Source organism: Lactuca sativa, chromosome 4 (assembly GCF_002870075.4).
Source record: "Lactuca sativa cultivar Salinas chromosome 4, Lsat_Salinas_v11, whole genome shotgun sequence".
Lineage (NCBI taxonomy): Eukaryota > Viridiplantae > Streptophyta > Magnoliopsida > Asterales > Asteraceae > Lactuca > Lactuca sativa.
The window spans coordinates 197,583,963-197,601,849 of NC_056626.2; the positions used below are offsets into that span (position 1 = coordinate 197,583,963).

At 38.0% G+C, this 17,887-nt stretch overlaps 1 protein-coding gene across 1 annotated transcript; it reads left to right on the forward strand.

Moving 5' to 3' along the window:
• The first annotated feature begins 12,482 nt into the window (after positions 1-12,482).
• LOC111919327 (serine/threonine-protein kinase STY46) lies at positions 12,483-13,242 on the forward strand. Its single transcript, XM_023914919.1, has 6 exons — positions 12,483-12,542; positions 12,592-12,642; positions 12,735-12,794; positions 12,872-12,922; positions 13,058-13,138; positions 13,213-13,242. The coding sequence occupies exons 1-6, from the start codon at positions 12,483-12,485 to the stop codon at positions 13,240-13,242; spliced, it is 333 nt and encodes a 110-aa protein (XP_023770687.1).
• The last annotated feature ends 4,645 nt before the right edge of the window (positions 13,243-17,887 follow it).

Here is a 17,887-nt window from a genome sequence, read left to right on the forward strand (position 1 = left end):
CGAAAGGGAAGTCATCAAGACGTGTGTTTCGGATGTCCACGCCGCTCTATCCAACATCCTGGAAGCACACGACCCCATCCTCAATCACTCAGTGAGGCGTACCCTCGCTGAGAAACTCTCTCCGGCCATGGACCTCTTGAGTAAAATTGAAGGCCTACCCAGTTTCGTGTCCATTCCGAAACAAGGGGGAGATGAGAAGAAAGGATCGAAACCACCTCCTTCCTCAAAAGCAACTCACACAACCGAACCAACCCCAACTGGTCATGCCTCGGGTTCAGGTGTGAAGGACAAGGGCAAAAACATTGCAGAGGGAGGAGATGACGATGAAGATGAAGACAAGGAGACTCTTGCGGACATGTTAAAGAGAAAGAACAGTCGCAATACTGATGACGATGTCAGTCGTGTGGCACGTGAAGCTGAAGAAGCCGAACGTAAACAAAAAGAAGCCAACGATCTCCTTGAGAGCCGAAAGCTGCTCTTCCCTGCCTGGACCAGGGATCGTTTGATAAAGGAGGCCATAGAAACTCCAAGCATACTATGGCTCGAGCCGGTGATATCGTTCGACTGCATCAACTCGGTCGATTCGCAATTTGATATGCCGTTGACTCGAAAGGCGTTCATCTTCCACGCCTTCTCCAACATTTTCGAAGTCCCGCATCCGAACGATGAGCTTGACAGGGAGCTCATTGACTTTTACCTGGAGGCCGCTCGCCCTCAATACCTTACATGGAGCGCCCAGAAGATTGTCAGTGTTCGGGTGATGAAACCGTTTGCCGTGGGGAGATTCACAAACGTCAAGTTCAAGCTTATCAGAGGATCTGCAAGAACTGCTCACATGATCTCTCTGGCGGATCTGCCCAATCTGAACCCTCATGATTGGATAGTCTTGTACAACATCTTGGTGACAAACGAAGCCGAATATGGTCCCATCTTAGACCATGTCAAAAGGATGCTGGCATGCTATATCATGGAGGTGGCCCTAATGGATCAGGAGGTTGCCACAGTGTTTAAGAAGAAACCGAAAGTCAAGCCTGTGGGATCGGCCAGTGATCTAAACACGATGAAAATGGGCAAGATAGATTCAAGGCGAAACTTTGTGATGTTCACCAGAGCCGAAGGACAGAAATGTCTGTTCGCGTTAGCTGACAAGCACCTCTACACCACTACCTGCTTGGAACACGTCCTATCAATCGTCAAGCGGTGTAAGGACAATTCGGCTGATGACATCAAATACTTTGAAGATATGATCAATTGGTACATCCGGTTTAGACAGACCATCCTTTCCATAACCAAGTGTCTGTTTAGTACCGTGAAGAAGAAGGTACCAGCTTCAGCCGCCGGCCCAAGTACGAAGTGAAGGTCTCGCTCCAAATTGACGCAAAGGGGGAGATTGTTGGGCTGATGTTCTGTTTTATGTTGCGTCTTTTGGGCTCGTTAGATTAGCCTTGTATTCTCCGGTTTGGGCCTGTCCAACCGAGAGCCTTTTATGTATTGTATATAAGTTATCGCTTGCATGCATATTAGGTTAAGATTCAAGATTTCAGTTTTAGCATTCAAGAGTTTTACGATATTGCTCTCTTGTAATCTTCCAATCCTTTACAGTTGATGTTCTTAATCGAGCTCTTCTAAGGATTTTTATTTAATCATTCGACTCGTTTGATTCAAGCTGTTTGTTCTTATTATTGCGTTCTGTCTTGTTATAAATATAGTGTTCTTGCTGTTTCATATTGATATACTTGTTCAAGATCTAATCGATCTTTATAGATTAAAAGTTGTTTTAATACTATCAAACATGAACAAACCCGTGATCAAAACCCAATCAAGATGCAAAACATTAAGAATAAGAAGGAGTAGAAGCAAAGAAGTTCCAAAAATGCACACATTATATTCAAGTCGTAATTGTCTGGTACACTTTGAACACACACATACTAATTTCTTACATCTGACATAATGACATGCTATTTATATGACCACCAGCAGCAAACACGTTCATGAATGTGAACAAGTTCACGCCCGTGAACCCTACTCAGCTGTAAACAAAACCGCAAACACATATTACATGACCAAAATCCTATTCAGACGTGTACAGATAGATGCCTAGCTCAAACCAACAAAATGTGACCTAACAAACAGTATAAACTAACCTTTCGTTTACGGGATTTCAATCTTCAATAGTTTTATTTTCATTAACAGAACTACTACATAGTACAACTGGAGGATTCTAGGGATTTCAACTCAACGTTTTATTTTAAGAAATAAAATTACTATAGGTACTGGTGTTAGGCAGGGTTTTCATACAATGCATTACTTTACATTACTTGTGGTAGCCAGGGATTTCACACAAGAGTTTTCATACAAAACTATACTATACAAAATAGATGGTGATAATCAGGCATACATACTAATACTTTCATACACAAACATAGAATTCAATAACGAACTTACAAATGGTCTTAGGGTTTAAGACTGCTTTTCATTACTAAAGAAAAAATTGGATTTTCTTGGAAACATAAAAACATTTTCGTAGATTCATTCACAGGTTTTCATACAAAAAACATGCTTATGAACTCACCAGCTTAATGTTGACTCTTTTCAAAACCACTTGTATTCTTAGGAAATTAGTAGACAAGAGCGTATAGAGTCACGTCTTTTATATTTTGCTATACTTTCGATGTATATAATTATGAATCGAACTTATGTAAATCCCTTATATATATATATATATATATATATATATATATATATATATATATATATATATATATATTCAATGTAATGGTTGTGTTTACTTTGATTACTATGATGCAGTTTTGTGATACTATACATGACGTCGTCCACCCCTGAATGTTTCCGACGTTTCGGTTTGGGGGTGTGACAGATTGGTATCAGAGCTATTGTTTATAGTGAACTAAGTATACCGAACCTTACATGGTATACAACTATAAACATTAATGGGGCCGAAGCGCTCTGAAACTAAAAGTATACTTTTAAAAGTATTTTACAAGAAGTACACAAGTATACATACATACTAGAAGTTGTATCATAATAAGAACTACATAAAAGTATTTAGGATGAGTTGGGCACTATAGTTAACCTGAATAATTATGTAATCATATATGGGGCCAATGTAACCTAATTAAGTATATTTGTCTGAGATATGACCAACATGTGTTTGGGAGTGACTGTAGTGTTGTGACAAGTCTAAAACTCACCAAACTCTATACAAGTGAAACACATAGTTAAAATACTATATGAGTATTTTATAAATCTATAACGTTGCACAAAATTGTTACAGGTAGTACTAATTCCCACAAAGGAAAAACCTACAATTCCTTGTTTATGTTAGTAAACCTTTATCGTAGATCTCTCTTAACGGTGTAGGGTCAAGATATTATGCCTTTAGGTTTAAGATACATCTTGTTCGAAAATATCTCACTCATGATTGTTAGGAATAAAATCCTTTTGAATAGATTAGATTCTAACAAGTAAAGTATTGCACAATGTAAAAAACAAGAACACAATATGGATCAAAGATGTTGAATGATTAACAAACCACTACCTCAAAAGAACTCTATAAAGAATTACTACTGTAGAGGCATGCTAGGGTTACAAGGAAAAGATCAATCCAACGTTGTTTACTAAGGTTGCATGCATACACTATTATACTATAAACCTAACAATAAATATGGCTGGACAGGCCCATACCATGAACATAATGGATATCAACCAAAACAGCCTAATGACGCAATCTAATATACTCAACAATCTCCCCCTTTGCATCAATTGAGGCCCGAACCCTTCAGCCTTGGATTCGTTTCGGTACTTCATACACCTTCGGTATCATGGCGTAAATTGCTTGACAAACTTCAATTTACAAAAGAACCATATCCGAGAAGCACTTGATACCATCTTTCTTGTTGCCTCTGAACTTGCTCACTTGCTCCAAAATAAACATAAGAAAGGTTTTGGTGTAGAGATGCTTATCTGAAAGATAGAATCAACCATTACAAAAATCTGCTCCAAATTGTTCCCTAGTAGAATAAATCACAAACCAATCTCCACTGTAGAGTTTCCCTGGCTTCAATTTTTCAAAATCCTTGGGATTTTCTTAAGAATAGCCGAAGGTCTCTTTCACAGGATCGCAGCAACTTCAACATCCATCTCCCCAATCTCCTGAATGTAAGATTGTATCATAATCTTAAGATGAGACATGACAGGTTCATAATTTTCCTTGTTCTTCAGCAACATGTTGTAAAGAGAAAACCAATCGTTTGGGTTGAGTCATGGAAGATTAGCAAGAGTAAACCCGAAGAATTGATCGGATGAACCTCTTGCTACTTTAAACTTAGCGTTTGGAAAGCTATCACTATCAATTGGTCCTGTAACTTTCACACCTGTAATCTTACTTAATGACCAAGTTTCATACTGGGGCTTTATATGCTTAAGATAGAATGAGAAAAGCATATGATCAGCTCCACTTTTTGTGATTGGAGCATGCGATACTTTAACAAAAGAACGAAAATGGAAAGCTTTTGGAGTAATGAGCATATCAAGTTGGGAGTCTCGTGTGTTCTGAACCTCGAACGAAACTACAGGTTCCAACCAATACTGGCTTGGAAGATCAACAACATCACGTTGGATTCTCTTGAGTGTCCACATGGGAAACAATAGTTTTTTACTTTGTAAAGTAGCATGTGATTCTTATTCATCCCTTTCCTTTTCTTTAGCTTCATGGATGGTTCGTTGATGCTCATCCATTTCGGCTTCACAAAGTTTTCGCCTTTTTCGTTCTTCTTTATTAATTTCTTCTTCGATATCATTTTCAATGATTGGTTCATCATGAAACAGAGTTTCCTTGGCTTTCGGTTCCAACTTGACAGGAGATTTAGGCGCTTTGGGTTCTCCCTTTCGTGATCCACCAGCCATATACTCTTTTCTTGATCCACCACTAGTCATCATTTCTCCCCCTTGGTTCACATTAAAAGCTTGATCAAAAACACCTTCAAGGCGATCAAGCATGGCAAAGATAGGCCTTAACTTCTCTTGCAGATGCTTACGTATGGTGATGATGATCATTGAGTCCCTGGTATCAATGATATTTGAGAGCATGCATGTAACATCAGAGATACAACTTCGCATGACTGCCCTCTCAGATAACAAATCATTGACCTGTTTCTCCAAAGCTTCAAGTTTGGTGCTTAACACCTTGGCTTTTTCGGTTTTAAGAGCGAGAGAATCCTTAAGAGTTCCTTCCTTCACAAGTTCATCTTTAAGCTGAGAAAGCTGAGATGAAAGAGTGGCTTGAAAGGATTCATGATCAAATTTAAGACTAGTCTGAAGCTCTTGGAGTTTTGACCATATGTCTCTAAGCCCACTTGTGTTGTCCAACAATCGTAATTCTTTTGTACTGTCCTAGTGACACCGATTTTAGTATGAATGCAGGCACGTATACTTACTTAAATATTTTATTATTTAAAGTATAAACTGTTGGTCAGAGTATTTTTAATCCCTTATGTATTTATAGTTAGTATATCTTTTATGGATTGATATACTTAATTCACTATAAACAATGCTCTGATACCAATCTGTCACACCCCAAAACCAAGAACGGCGGAAACGTTCTGGGCGGAGGACGTCATGTACAGTATCACAACAATGAAAAGTAGTAAACAAGCAACAACATCATCCATTGCATTAATAATATAATTATTATACAAGTGTTCTGTCAAATTTTGATAAACACTAAAGCATAAATCAAAATGAAAGATGAGTCTTGAACAAGCTCCATCTTCCTTTCTCCTTGCATCGGTACCTGTCTATGATGACCTGAGGATACAAGTAATTTTGAAAGCGAGTATCAGCTTTAAAGCTTGTGAGATCATAAGTATTTAGTGTCTTAATTTGTATGTAAGAATTTGTAAGTAGATGAATTGTAAGTATTGAAAATGGATATGAACTATAAGTATGAAAATGTTTGTAAAACAACTGTAAACGTTTGAAAAACTCTAGGAATCCCTATGATTCCTACTATTATATAAGGGTGTCCTCTACCAAGACCTAACTGTTCTCAATGTAGTCTTCTACCAAGACTTAACTGTTCTAACTATTCGTGTTATGTAAAAGTGTGTAATTTTCCCAAGTGTAACTATTATTAACAAAATATAGTTTTTACATCTATAGTTTAAGTGAAAGGATCACTAAATATATGTACAGGGAAAATTAATGTAGTACTAAAACGTAGCGCTATAAGAACTACTGTTGTACCAACTACCTTAAACTGGATTTATATTAAGGCATCATGTGATAAATTGCACCATACTATAGACTGGTAACAATGACAACGTATAGTCGAAAATAAGGTATGACGTTTGGCACCCGCAGACCTGCAGGTCCCGTTGTAGCTAGTAGCAAGGTGTAGGATAGTCAATCCAGTATAGATCTATACACAAACTCACGCTCTCCCTTCAAGAGACTCTGGCTACAACTCGGGTCATGACAATTAAGGCATGATCCCATACAGTGGATCACAATTTTATTAACGTATTAATGTAAGTGTAATGTACGGAAATGTTCTACGTGTGCTAGCTGTAATGTGTGTTCTCTCTATCTAGCAATTATAGTAATGTACTGTAATGTTCTAGAAAGTATTGACTCATGAATGAACTGACTCATTATATGATATTGCGTTCTAGTAATTGTTCTAGTATCTTCCTAAACTACCCATATGGTAGTTTACTAGTAATCTAACTGGTACGTATGGACATGGATGTATACCCTTGCTAGCCAAGGGCATGGGATGAACTGGAAGGACCTTTTATGACTATATATGTACACATGATATATAACTAATATTTAAACGACCTTCGGACGAGTACCCGATATCCCACCGGACAACATCTCAAGCGTGAAAAGGAAATAGGGTGGATAGCCTTCCTAAGTCTTTTAAACATTTCTTATATAACTATACATATAAAGGCATGCAATTTATAATATAAAAGCATAAATAAGTTTTGTAAAAACATTTGAACATAAATATTATCTTAAGAAAAGATCGACTTGATGTCAATCTATAAAACAGTTTGAAGGCATAGGTTTGATAAAACAGTTTAGTATAAAGAAACATTTGTTTGAAACACAATTGTAAATAAGTTTGAAATGTGATATACAGAGTAAAATGTACAGTGTAATAAGGAGTTTAAAACATATAAAATGTTTATAAAAATCATTTAAAGGAAACTGTTTGGTAAAACGGCTAATGAGTAGCCAAATCATTTGAATGTTGTATATTAATCACATGTGATTGATATAATAACTAGCATAATTCTACTTATTAATCACATGTGATTGATATAATAACTAGCATGATTCTACTTGTATCCCCCCCCCCATAAAACATTTAAAAATAGTTTAAAACATTAGTTAAGGGGTATGACTCACCTGCAGTAAGTGATTGGAATTGAACAGACTGTTATCATAAGGAAGGATCGGGCAAGTGCTTGGTGTCAAGTGAAGACTTTAGACACACACAATGACCCTAATTACATATGAAGACATATGTATATAAATAATTAGTGATTAAAACACTAATTATACAAGTATAAACATTTAAACGCGAGGAAAACACTTTTGGTCAAGTGCTAGGAGGCTAATGGGTTGCAACAAAGGAGTGCAATGCCTCTAATGGAAGTTTATGGTCAAATGACCATATGTCTTGGAGTTTACGGCCCAGGGGAGTAAACTCCTAGCCGTAAACTCTCAACAAAGCCCCTAAATGAAGTCTAACAATTATACAACTGATGTGGTGAATTGTTTCAAGGCTGAATCAAGTGTTTGGGTGTCATATTAACTCCTTTAAGGAGTTTACGGACCAGGGACCATATACCCTTGGAGTTTACGGCCGTAAACTCCCTTGGGAGGGTGTTTATGATGCTTTCAAGTCCCATACTCACATAGGATATGTTCTAGGCAATTGTTCAAGGCTTTAGGAGGAATTATGGCACCATTTGGCACCATATATTGGAGTTCACGGCCCTAAAATATTTTGGGTCGTAAACTCCCTTTTCTTGGTGTTTTAGTGGTGTTTTCTAGCCCCAAACACACTAGGGTACTTGTCCTAATTTGTCTCTTGGCTTAAGGAAGTGTATAAAAGCATTTTGGCACCTAAACATGGAGTTCACGGCCCAAGAAGCTCCTTGGTCGTGAACTCACTTTCATCATGGTTTCTAATAGCTTTTGGTGTCCTAAGCATGCAATGGTGGGTTCTAGTTTGAGTTCTAAGGCTTTGAGGGTCATTGGAACCCTTTAGGACCTTAAAATGGAGTTTACTCCCCAAGTGTTCTTAGGCGGTAAACTCCCAAATCTTGGGGTATTAATCCAATTTTGATGTTTTCTAGTCATATACACACTTGCATACAAGTCTAAGGTAGTTACAAATCACGGGGAAAGGACTAGGTAGCATTTAAGCCACTTATCGGAGTTTACTCTCCAAGAACGTTCTTGGGCGGTAAACTCTTGAATCTCACAGATTTGATATGTAATTGGTGTTTCTAAACACAATCTAAGCTATATAACATAACTAGATCGATGTACTCACAATTTGGGATAAAAACCCGAAGATCCGTGAGAGAGAATTTTGACTTTTCTCTAAATGGAATTCAACAAATGAACTATTTGGTTCAGTTTTCTATATATAGTCCTGGGATTTTTGGCAGAAAATATTTCTATTCTCGGAATGAACTCTAATATCCTAGAGTATTGGAATAACAGTGTTGCACAAAACCCTAGTGCATCCACTCTCCTAATATCTCCTTAAGTGTAAAAGTCCTGAAAACTGCCAAACTTATACTCGAAATCTGAGTTTTCACTATAACTGTTCTACTTCTATTGGCTTCAAATGGTTTGTTCAGAATGGAAATTTCGGGTTGTCACACTTGTCATGTAGAGATTGAAGTTGCCCTGTTCTTACATGTTCCACACCATCCTTCTCAGTCCTAATTTGGAAGCGATTGTAAGTAAAACCTTCAATATCTTCGTCGTCGTTGTAATGCCCATAGATCTGGGCTAGTCAATTTGGAGACGTTAATCGTCATAAATGACTTTTTCATAGAAGATTATTTAGAATGAATAATCTTAACTAAGTTTTAGTATATGTTACAGGGATTCCGTACATATAAAGAATGATGAAATCCGAGTTATAACGAAGAAGTTATGACCTATCGAAGTTTCGCGACAGAACCGACACAATGCAGCGCGACGTAAATAATGAATTTACAATAGAGCGGGATTTGGCCTTAGCAATCTAAACAAATGTCATAGAATATGTTAAACCGTGAGCATGCATAAAAAGAACGACCAAATCTGACTTTGTATGAAGAAGTTATGATTTTTCTAAGTTTCAGCTTAGCAGTATGCAGCTCGAAACCCGAATTTGTGATCGAGTGATTTTTGGTCGAAACAATCTAAAAGAGAATCGAACATCTTGTTATTAGTAGTGCAATGGTGAAAAGACAGATGAAAACGGACGTCGGATGAAGAAGTTATGAATTTATAATGGAGTTTTCCTGTCCCGGCCTACTAAAAATAATATAATAAAAATAAATTTGAAATCAGCCAACGGAGTCTAAACGAAAGTTGTAGAGCTTAGTCTCAACTACGCGTTGATATAAAGAATGTCAAAAACGGAGTTCGTATGAGGAAGATATGAATTTTGGAAGTTTTATAAATAATTAGAATGTATTTATTTAATTAAGAAATTCAGATATTATCTGAAGAGAGGAGTCACCGGTCTGATCCGAAGGGTACGCCCAGCGTAACCTTTAAGTACACCCAGCGTACCTCGGTCTTATGCGATCCGAGAGAGAGCCACGATTCACCACCCGAAGCTCGACACGTGGAAGGCTGATCCGAACTACGCCCGCGTAGTGCCTCATACGCCCAGCGTACGTGCGAGGTTCAGCCCCTATAAAAGGGCAGCGAGGCCTCCGACTTTTGTTGCTAATTTTTACACTTCTTCACCCTAGGCATTGTTATCTAGATAACTACCCCTGACTTAACTGTCTTGTGGTTCTTTCTTTTATGAACGAAGGTTCGTGGTGAAACTTATTCCATTCCCCTCATTTGATGTCTTTATTTATCCTCGTTTGCTGCCAGGGAATTTCCCAAGCAGCTTCGTCAGTTTTTGTACATATCGATTCCTTAGACTAGATCTCGTAAGATCATTATATAGGGTCAATATGTGGGGATTAACGGGATGGGATAGATTGTTTTAGAAATATGATATATATGTGTTAATAATATTAGTGGTTTTGCAGGATCGAGATATACATTATTATCACGTGGTTTGAACTAAGAGCTTTCATACTCTGTGTTCCATAGGTGATTGAGTTCACCAGGGATATTTTAACTAAGTGTTCACTAGATGTTTTGAACTATGCGTTCGCCAGGGATATTTGAACTAAGTGTTCGTTAGGTGTTTTTGAACTAAGTGTTCATTAGGTATTTTTGAACTAGGTGTTCATTAGGTATTATTGAACGCAGTGTGTTCAATGGGTGTTCTTGAACTAGGTGTTCATTAATTCACTACTAGAAAACAACCCTTTAATGACGCGCAAACAATGACACTCGCCGATAGAGGGCGCGCATTTGTGGGTGCCCTAAAAAAATAGTGTCAGTTTTGCAAAATTTGAAGGATAAAAGACACACATTTGTGCGTGCCCTAAAATTAGTGTTAGAAAAGAAAAAAAAGGAAATGCGGAAGGTGCCTTTTATAAAATGTGCGTCATGTAAGTATGTCGCTTTATAAATTTTTAATGAAACACGCCTTTTAGGCGGGAAATGATCGATCGACAAAAATCCCCAAAATTTTGGAGGACCCACTCATTCATTCCTTTCCACTTGCCGATGACCTTCATTTTCTCCCCTCCTTCTCTCTATAAAACCAAGCAGCCGCCACCACCAGAAACATGGTTTTATGTTGGCTTGGTTCTGTGTTGTAAGAACGCGAGTCTGATCCCTCATTAATAGCTAAAGGGGGAAAATCCCCCAAAATTTTGAAGTACCCCGCTCACTCCTCTTCACCTCTACCCTACTCCATCTACAACGACTCCCCACATTTACAAACCCTATAATTCAAAACGATTTTCCATTCCTCACGAGTGCTTTCCAGTCAACGACCTGATCAGCCTCATCGGCAACCTCGGTCTCACCTCACCTCGTCAGCGAGCTGAGGCTCACCTCTACACACATGCGACTACAACTCTTCAAATCACCCTAAGCCCTACCCTTTCTCTCTATTTAGGAGCCATTAATGGCGGCAAAGAAGATCAACAATGAAGACCATCTGGTTCGATTTCTCCCTAAAAATGGTGCTTCTCCTAAATCCGAGTTTACTCTTCACTCTTTGAGTTTGTTTTCTCCCTAATTGATGCATCCACCTTCTCATCTCGCTCCCTCTACCAGGTTTTCCCTCATCTCTCTCCTCTATAGATGAAGTTTGTCAGAGATGTGAAGGGAGTAACTGAAGGAAACCCTAAAACTAGTACAAATCCAACTTCACTCTTCACTCTCTTATTTTTTTTTATTCCATTACCTTTATGAGACTATCTTTCATTTCATTTCAATCTGTTTATACCTTCTTTAGAATCTGTGATTGTTCTTTGTTTGAAGATACCTTCCTTTTTCTTAGCTCTTTTGATTTGATTGTTTGCAATTTCAGTCAATTGTTTCAATCTCTAAATGCTAACTTTCTAAAAAATATATTTTCTTGAAGTAATGATGTAGAAGCTAAGCAGAACAGTATAGTCGAAAGTTCTGAAAACATATTTAAAACGATATGATGACTTTTTATTTTGAAGGTACCTAAGTTCTTTCATGCATTCCACACAGTTCACAACTTTTTTTTATACAGGAACCTTGATTTTATAAGAAATAGTATCTTTATTGGAGTTAATCGCAAGTGGGTCTGGGGGGCAAACAAAAGGTCCCATACTGGCTCTGATGAAGAGGAGGGAACCCGAGCCCCAAATGTTGCTCCCACTGATTTTACTAGTCGGGAAGCTAAGGTCTGGGAGGCAAAATCTAAAGCTACTGACCACTTTTAATGTTGTTGCACAAAATTACAGGAATACCCTCCTGAATTAAAATGGACATGGCCATGACCAGGAACATTGTGTAGAGCGAGGGTCTTAAGGTAAAATTCACTATGGTGATGATCTTTTACCAGAAATGCCCCTGGACATGGTCAAGCTTTCCTTTCAACCTTCCTTCTATATATCCAGAAAAAAAATCATTTAACATGTTGAATACTGTAGAACTTGTGAAATATAAGTTATTAATTAATCATGAATCACTGCTAACAGCAACTTTAATATCAGTTTCAATTCCTATGATTAAAATGAGATACATTTTATTTATACTTCAGTTTCTCATGATTAACATTCGATTGCATTTGATCACAGATATTCTTTTAAGATCCAAGGATAGTTATGGTGGCTTCATGTGGTGTGCCGGTGTTGGCAGAATCAACAGGTGAAGGTACATTTAGTGTGCTATAAGTCTTTTTTTTAATTTCTTTTATTTATGTTTGAAACTTAGAAGCAATTCGGTTTGAATATTCATGTTAGCTTTTACAAATATGTTGATGAGGTAAGTTTTATTTTTTAAACCCCTATATTAACCATCACAATAATTGCTGTAATATGCTTATCATGTGTTTTGGATTCTGGATTATCTTATAGGCAGCATATGAGCATATAAAGGCTAGTGTGGAGACAAATCTTAAACAATATAAACTAATGGTGTTGTCTTATTAGCTTCTTAGCCGTTTCTCTGGTTTTTTAAATTTAATTTAACATTTTAATTTTGGGTTGTGAAGGTGGCAGATTTTGGGGTTGCCTGGTTTCTGAGTCAAGGGGGACTTATGACAGCAAAGACTGGAACATAAAATATTTGAAGATATTTCGTTTTTCATTAATAAACCCTAACTAATTTGTGAATCATCCTCTAAACTCTAAATTTACCATTATGAATGGAGCTAATTATGTATTGTCGTGGTTTGCAGGTTATAAATCATCAACAATATGATGAAAAGGCGGATGTTTTCAGTTTTGTGATTGTTTTATGGGAGCTTGTGACAGCCAAGGTAATAATTAAATACACAATTTTACTTATTATCATACATATAGAGTTAAAAATGATCTAAATATGAGATTGCAGGTTCTTTATGAGAAGATGAGACCATTGTAAGCAGCCTTGGGAGTAAGACATGTTAGCATTTCCATTTGATTAGCATTTGGATTTGGATATATCATATATGAGAGAGAATGCATAATATGAGAATGTGCATGAATATAAATATTACAGGGCTCCATTACAAGAGGATGCTGAGATGCTCTTCTCACCATCGTTCATCTCCAAAAGATGGGGTTAGGAGTGATAGATACAAACAAAGGGGTACCTGTGAAACAAGAGACAGAGATAGGGATAAAGATAGGAGCAGGGAGGATAGAAATGGAAAGGGTAGAGATAAAGATAGAGAAAGAGAAAGAGACAGAGGTGGTGACAGGGATAGGGAGAGGGATAGAGTGAGGGTAAAAAGGGAACATGTACGTAAACCTGAGAAAGAAAGGGAAGATAGAGATCAAGAGAAAGAGAAAGAACATGAAAGACCACATCGAAGTGGAAGCAGGATCAGAAAGACATGGGAGTGTAAGGGACAGGGAAAAGAGCCATGATAGAGAGGTTAAAGATAAAGAAAGAAAAAGAAAAAGAAAAAGAAAGGGAAATTAGAGAACCTGATCGTGATCGTGAAAGCAGGTATTTTCTTATGTTCTTGTTCTCTCTTTACTTTCTGCTTGTATTGATAGTATGTGCTTTATTCTTTATGGCAAGTATCTCTCTTTACTTTGACATGAATAATTATTAATACACCAATAACTTGTTTAAACAAACAGAAGAGTGTATGACAATAGAGGCAGCGTGAAATGTTCAGATACCAGTAATGGCCCACCATATTCCGGGTAACAGTTGTTTTCCCTGGGCCAATAGAGACATCAAATGCACTTGCTACAAGCATAACATCCAAGGAGGTTAGTTTCATATCATGTTCCATCACCTGCTGCTAAAATAATGCTTGATATTATTTATAAAGGGAAAAACTCCAACAAACTATGCCCATTGTTTCATATTAGGTCCTTATGGGTTGGCAATAGCAGGTTTACCGGTTAAGTCAACTTTAAAATGTTGACTCTTCTATAGCCACAAAAATATTTGTTCAAGGACCTAATGTGGAAAAAAAAGTTCCTGACTAATTTGGGACAATAGGTATAGTTTGTTGGAGTTTTTCCGACTTTACCCCTGTTATAAATTCAATGGCATGTTGATTATTTTGTATCGTAGATAGATAAAATCTGATGAATACTAGGATATTTGTGTCTAGGATTGAACTGCACATGCACTCTTCTGGTAGAATTTACTATAATTATATGTACAATATATAACAGTCTCCCATTTGGTAATGAATTGTTTCTTCCAAAAAAAAAACTATCATAACATGTCAAAATCAATTGCTAAAGAAACCATGTGTAAGTTTTACTTGCAAACACAGTTTATTAGACCACAAGAGTAAGCTTCAAATTGATCATAAAGTTGAGTAATATATAGCAGTCTCCCATTTGACTTTTTTTAGATTCTTTATGATTTGTATTTAGTTCAATCTTCTATCCAAACCAAATTATCCTTGAAAGGAGTTATTAATGATCATCATTTTTGGCGCATCTTGTGAATTGTTCATAGCTGGGCTGTTAATGTTCCTTTTTGTTTTCATTTATGCAGGTAACAATCTTGTTGAAAGGGCTTATGAATCAGATGTTAATGGTAACAAGTTTAACACGTGTGTCTTTGTTATACATACAGATTAAATGCAATGGATTTTATTTTTTGTATATGGTATTTTATTTTATAGTATGCAATGGATTGTATTTTTTGTATATGGTATTTTATTTCTATTATGAGAGATTAAATGCAAATTTAATTTATAAATTAATAAATATATAAATATATATTTTTTTTAAAAAAAATAAAATTACGATACGTAAAAATGTGTGTCGTCTTCATTTATGACATGGCCTTTCTTGCCTGGGGCTTCCTTGATACGCATTGCGTGTCATAAACACGCGCGTCGTAACGTTACGACACACAAATGTGTGTCGTCTTCCTTTATGACAGGGCCTTCCTTGATACACATTGTGTGTCATAACCGCGCGTCGTAAATGCGCGTCATAAATGTGCGTCGTAAATGCGCGTCGCTTCTCTTTATGACAGGGCCTTCCTTGACGCGCATTTGCGCGTCGTCTGAGCGTTTTACGACGCGCAATGAGCGTCGTAAAGGCCTTTTTTCTAGTAGTGATTATTTTGAACTGCGTGTTCACCAAATGTAATCTAAGAACCATGGAAGCACTAGACTTTGTGCCAATTCTTTAGGACAATTCTTAGGAATGAATGGGCGAAGGGTAATTGGTTCTTAGGGTAAATCGCTATACAATAAATGAAGATAATGGGTGTGGGTAATTGGATTGATTGTTTGATAATTAAATATAATAATTATATTATTATGGGTTGAAAACCCTATATACTGTAACAGCCCAAAATCTCAAGTATGGTTAAATTGCATTTTGGGGTATTTTAAAGGGGAGACTCGGCGAGTTGGAGCCAGACTCGCCGAGTAGGATCGCAGAGTTGGTCGCGGGTTCGCGACTGGACTCGACGAGTCCAGGTATGGACTCGGCGAGTCGACGCTGTTCAGCAGAAACCCTAGCCGTTTCGTATTGGGTCGTATTTAAGGGTTGTTATGTCGTCATTTCACGTCTTTTGGCCGATTGTGGAGAACCCTAGACGACTGTGGCATTTGGAGCAAAACTTGAAGGCCATTGTTGACCTTGAAGGAATTGTGGTGCAAGAAGAGGAAGGATTTTGGCCAAAGGAAGAGCAAGGGGGTCGAGTTCTGAGGTTTGGGGACACAGAGAGTATGTTTTCAGGTAAGGTTTCGGATCATTCCTGTTATTTTGATGTGTATACGATTTTAGGGTTTATGAAACCCATTTGGAGATTTGATGGATTATTATGTTGTTATACATAAGTTTATACCCAAGTAATAGGATGATTAGAGGTCCAGAAGTCCCATGAGTGTGTATTGCGGGAAAATACGTATCTCAGGAAGCAGTTGGATCGACTGCATGGCGTGGACTCGCCGAGTCGGATGATCAGACTCGGCGAGTAGCTTGAAGATTCACTGGGACTCGCCGAGTTGTTCTTCAGACTCGGCGAGTGGAGTCGGGGTGGCCCCGCGATTCTTCCAGGAGTGACTCGTCGAGTCAAAGAGGATACTCGACGAGTAGAAGGGGAATCTCAGAGGATTGAAGGACGACCAGACTCGCCGAGTCGCCAGGGAACTCGCCGAGTCCAGTCGAGCTGACATTGGACTGTTGACCAGAGTTGACTGGTGTGATTCTTAGGGTCAGTTAACGTGGAAGATAGAAGTATTAAATAAGGGATATATGATGTTACAGGGAGCTTGCAGCTCGGAGGATCAAGTGCAAGGGATTTTAGGAGTTGCTATCTTCTAGTGACCGCGAGGTGAGTCTTCTCACTATACCTCACCCGGAAGGGTTTGATTGTGTGACCGGAAGGTCAAGTATGTTGTGTGTTATGTTTATATGCTATGAATGGAAAGTTAGTTGCTACGCGTGATATACATGCTTATATATGGGCCGGAAGGCAATGTATTATGTGACAGAAAGGTCAGGTATGATATATGATATATGTGCTTTATGTGTTAGAGTATTTGTATTATGTGTTATATATGTGTGATGGACCGGAAGGTCGGCGTGGGTAAGGCCGGAAGGTTTACCCAGCAGGGACGGAAGTCCCCTGAGACACATGGACCGGAAGGTCGGGCCGGAAGGCGATGTTATGTGGATCGAAAGATCCGGGCCGGAAGGCGATATTATGTGGATCGAAAGATCCGGGCCGGAAGGCGATATTATGTGGATCGAAAGATCCGGGCCGGAAGGCGTATGTGCGTAAGGTATATTGGGGAACTCACTAAGCTTCGTGCTTACGTTGTTTCAGGTTCTCACAGTAAGGCGGGATGGCAACGGTTCGATTGTACACACCGAAGAAAGAGTTATGTTTTGGAGGATCCTGGTCTTCTATTATAATGAAAAAGAAACTATGTTTTGGAAATTCGAATGTAAATAAGATTTTAAGCAAGTGTTTTTAATATTAAATTGATTATTTAAATGAAAATTTTGTTTTTGGAAATCACGGTGTTACAAATTGGTATCAGAGCCTTGGTTTGAGGGATTCGGACGCGCCTACGGGTAAATCTGGACTCAAACTGAGGAAATAAGAAAAAGTTTTCCAAATAAATGGTTTTCTAAAAGTGAATAAGAGTTCAAAGAGAAAGCAAGAAAGAGCAGTGTGTACAATCAGCCAGAGCCAAACGGTGATTTCCCAAAATACCCTTACTTTTGTATTATGAAATATCTATTATGCACTTTATGAGACATTATTGCATGCTAGAGACAGGCTAGGTACTTCACATCTTAGGACTAGAGTGGCCTGATTTGTGATGCCTTAGTCTAGGGTTTGCTGTTATATGTGCGTTATGCTTTTATGTGTATGTGATGAGTGAGAGTATCTAGTTAGAACGCACAAGGGGTAAAGCTACGGAGTACAGAGGTACTTCCGAGGATGAGTCGAGAAGGTGGAGCTACCACAGATGGGGAGTCCTATGTATGCTTCAATGCTCGAATGCTGCTTGCTTTGTGCTTTGTGGAGTTATCGATGATGGGAGTCAGCTACCAAGTGAGTATGACGATACTCAGGAGGT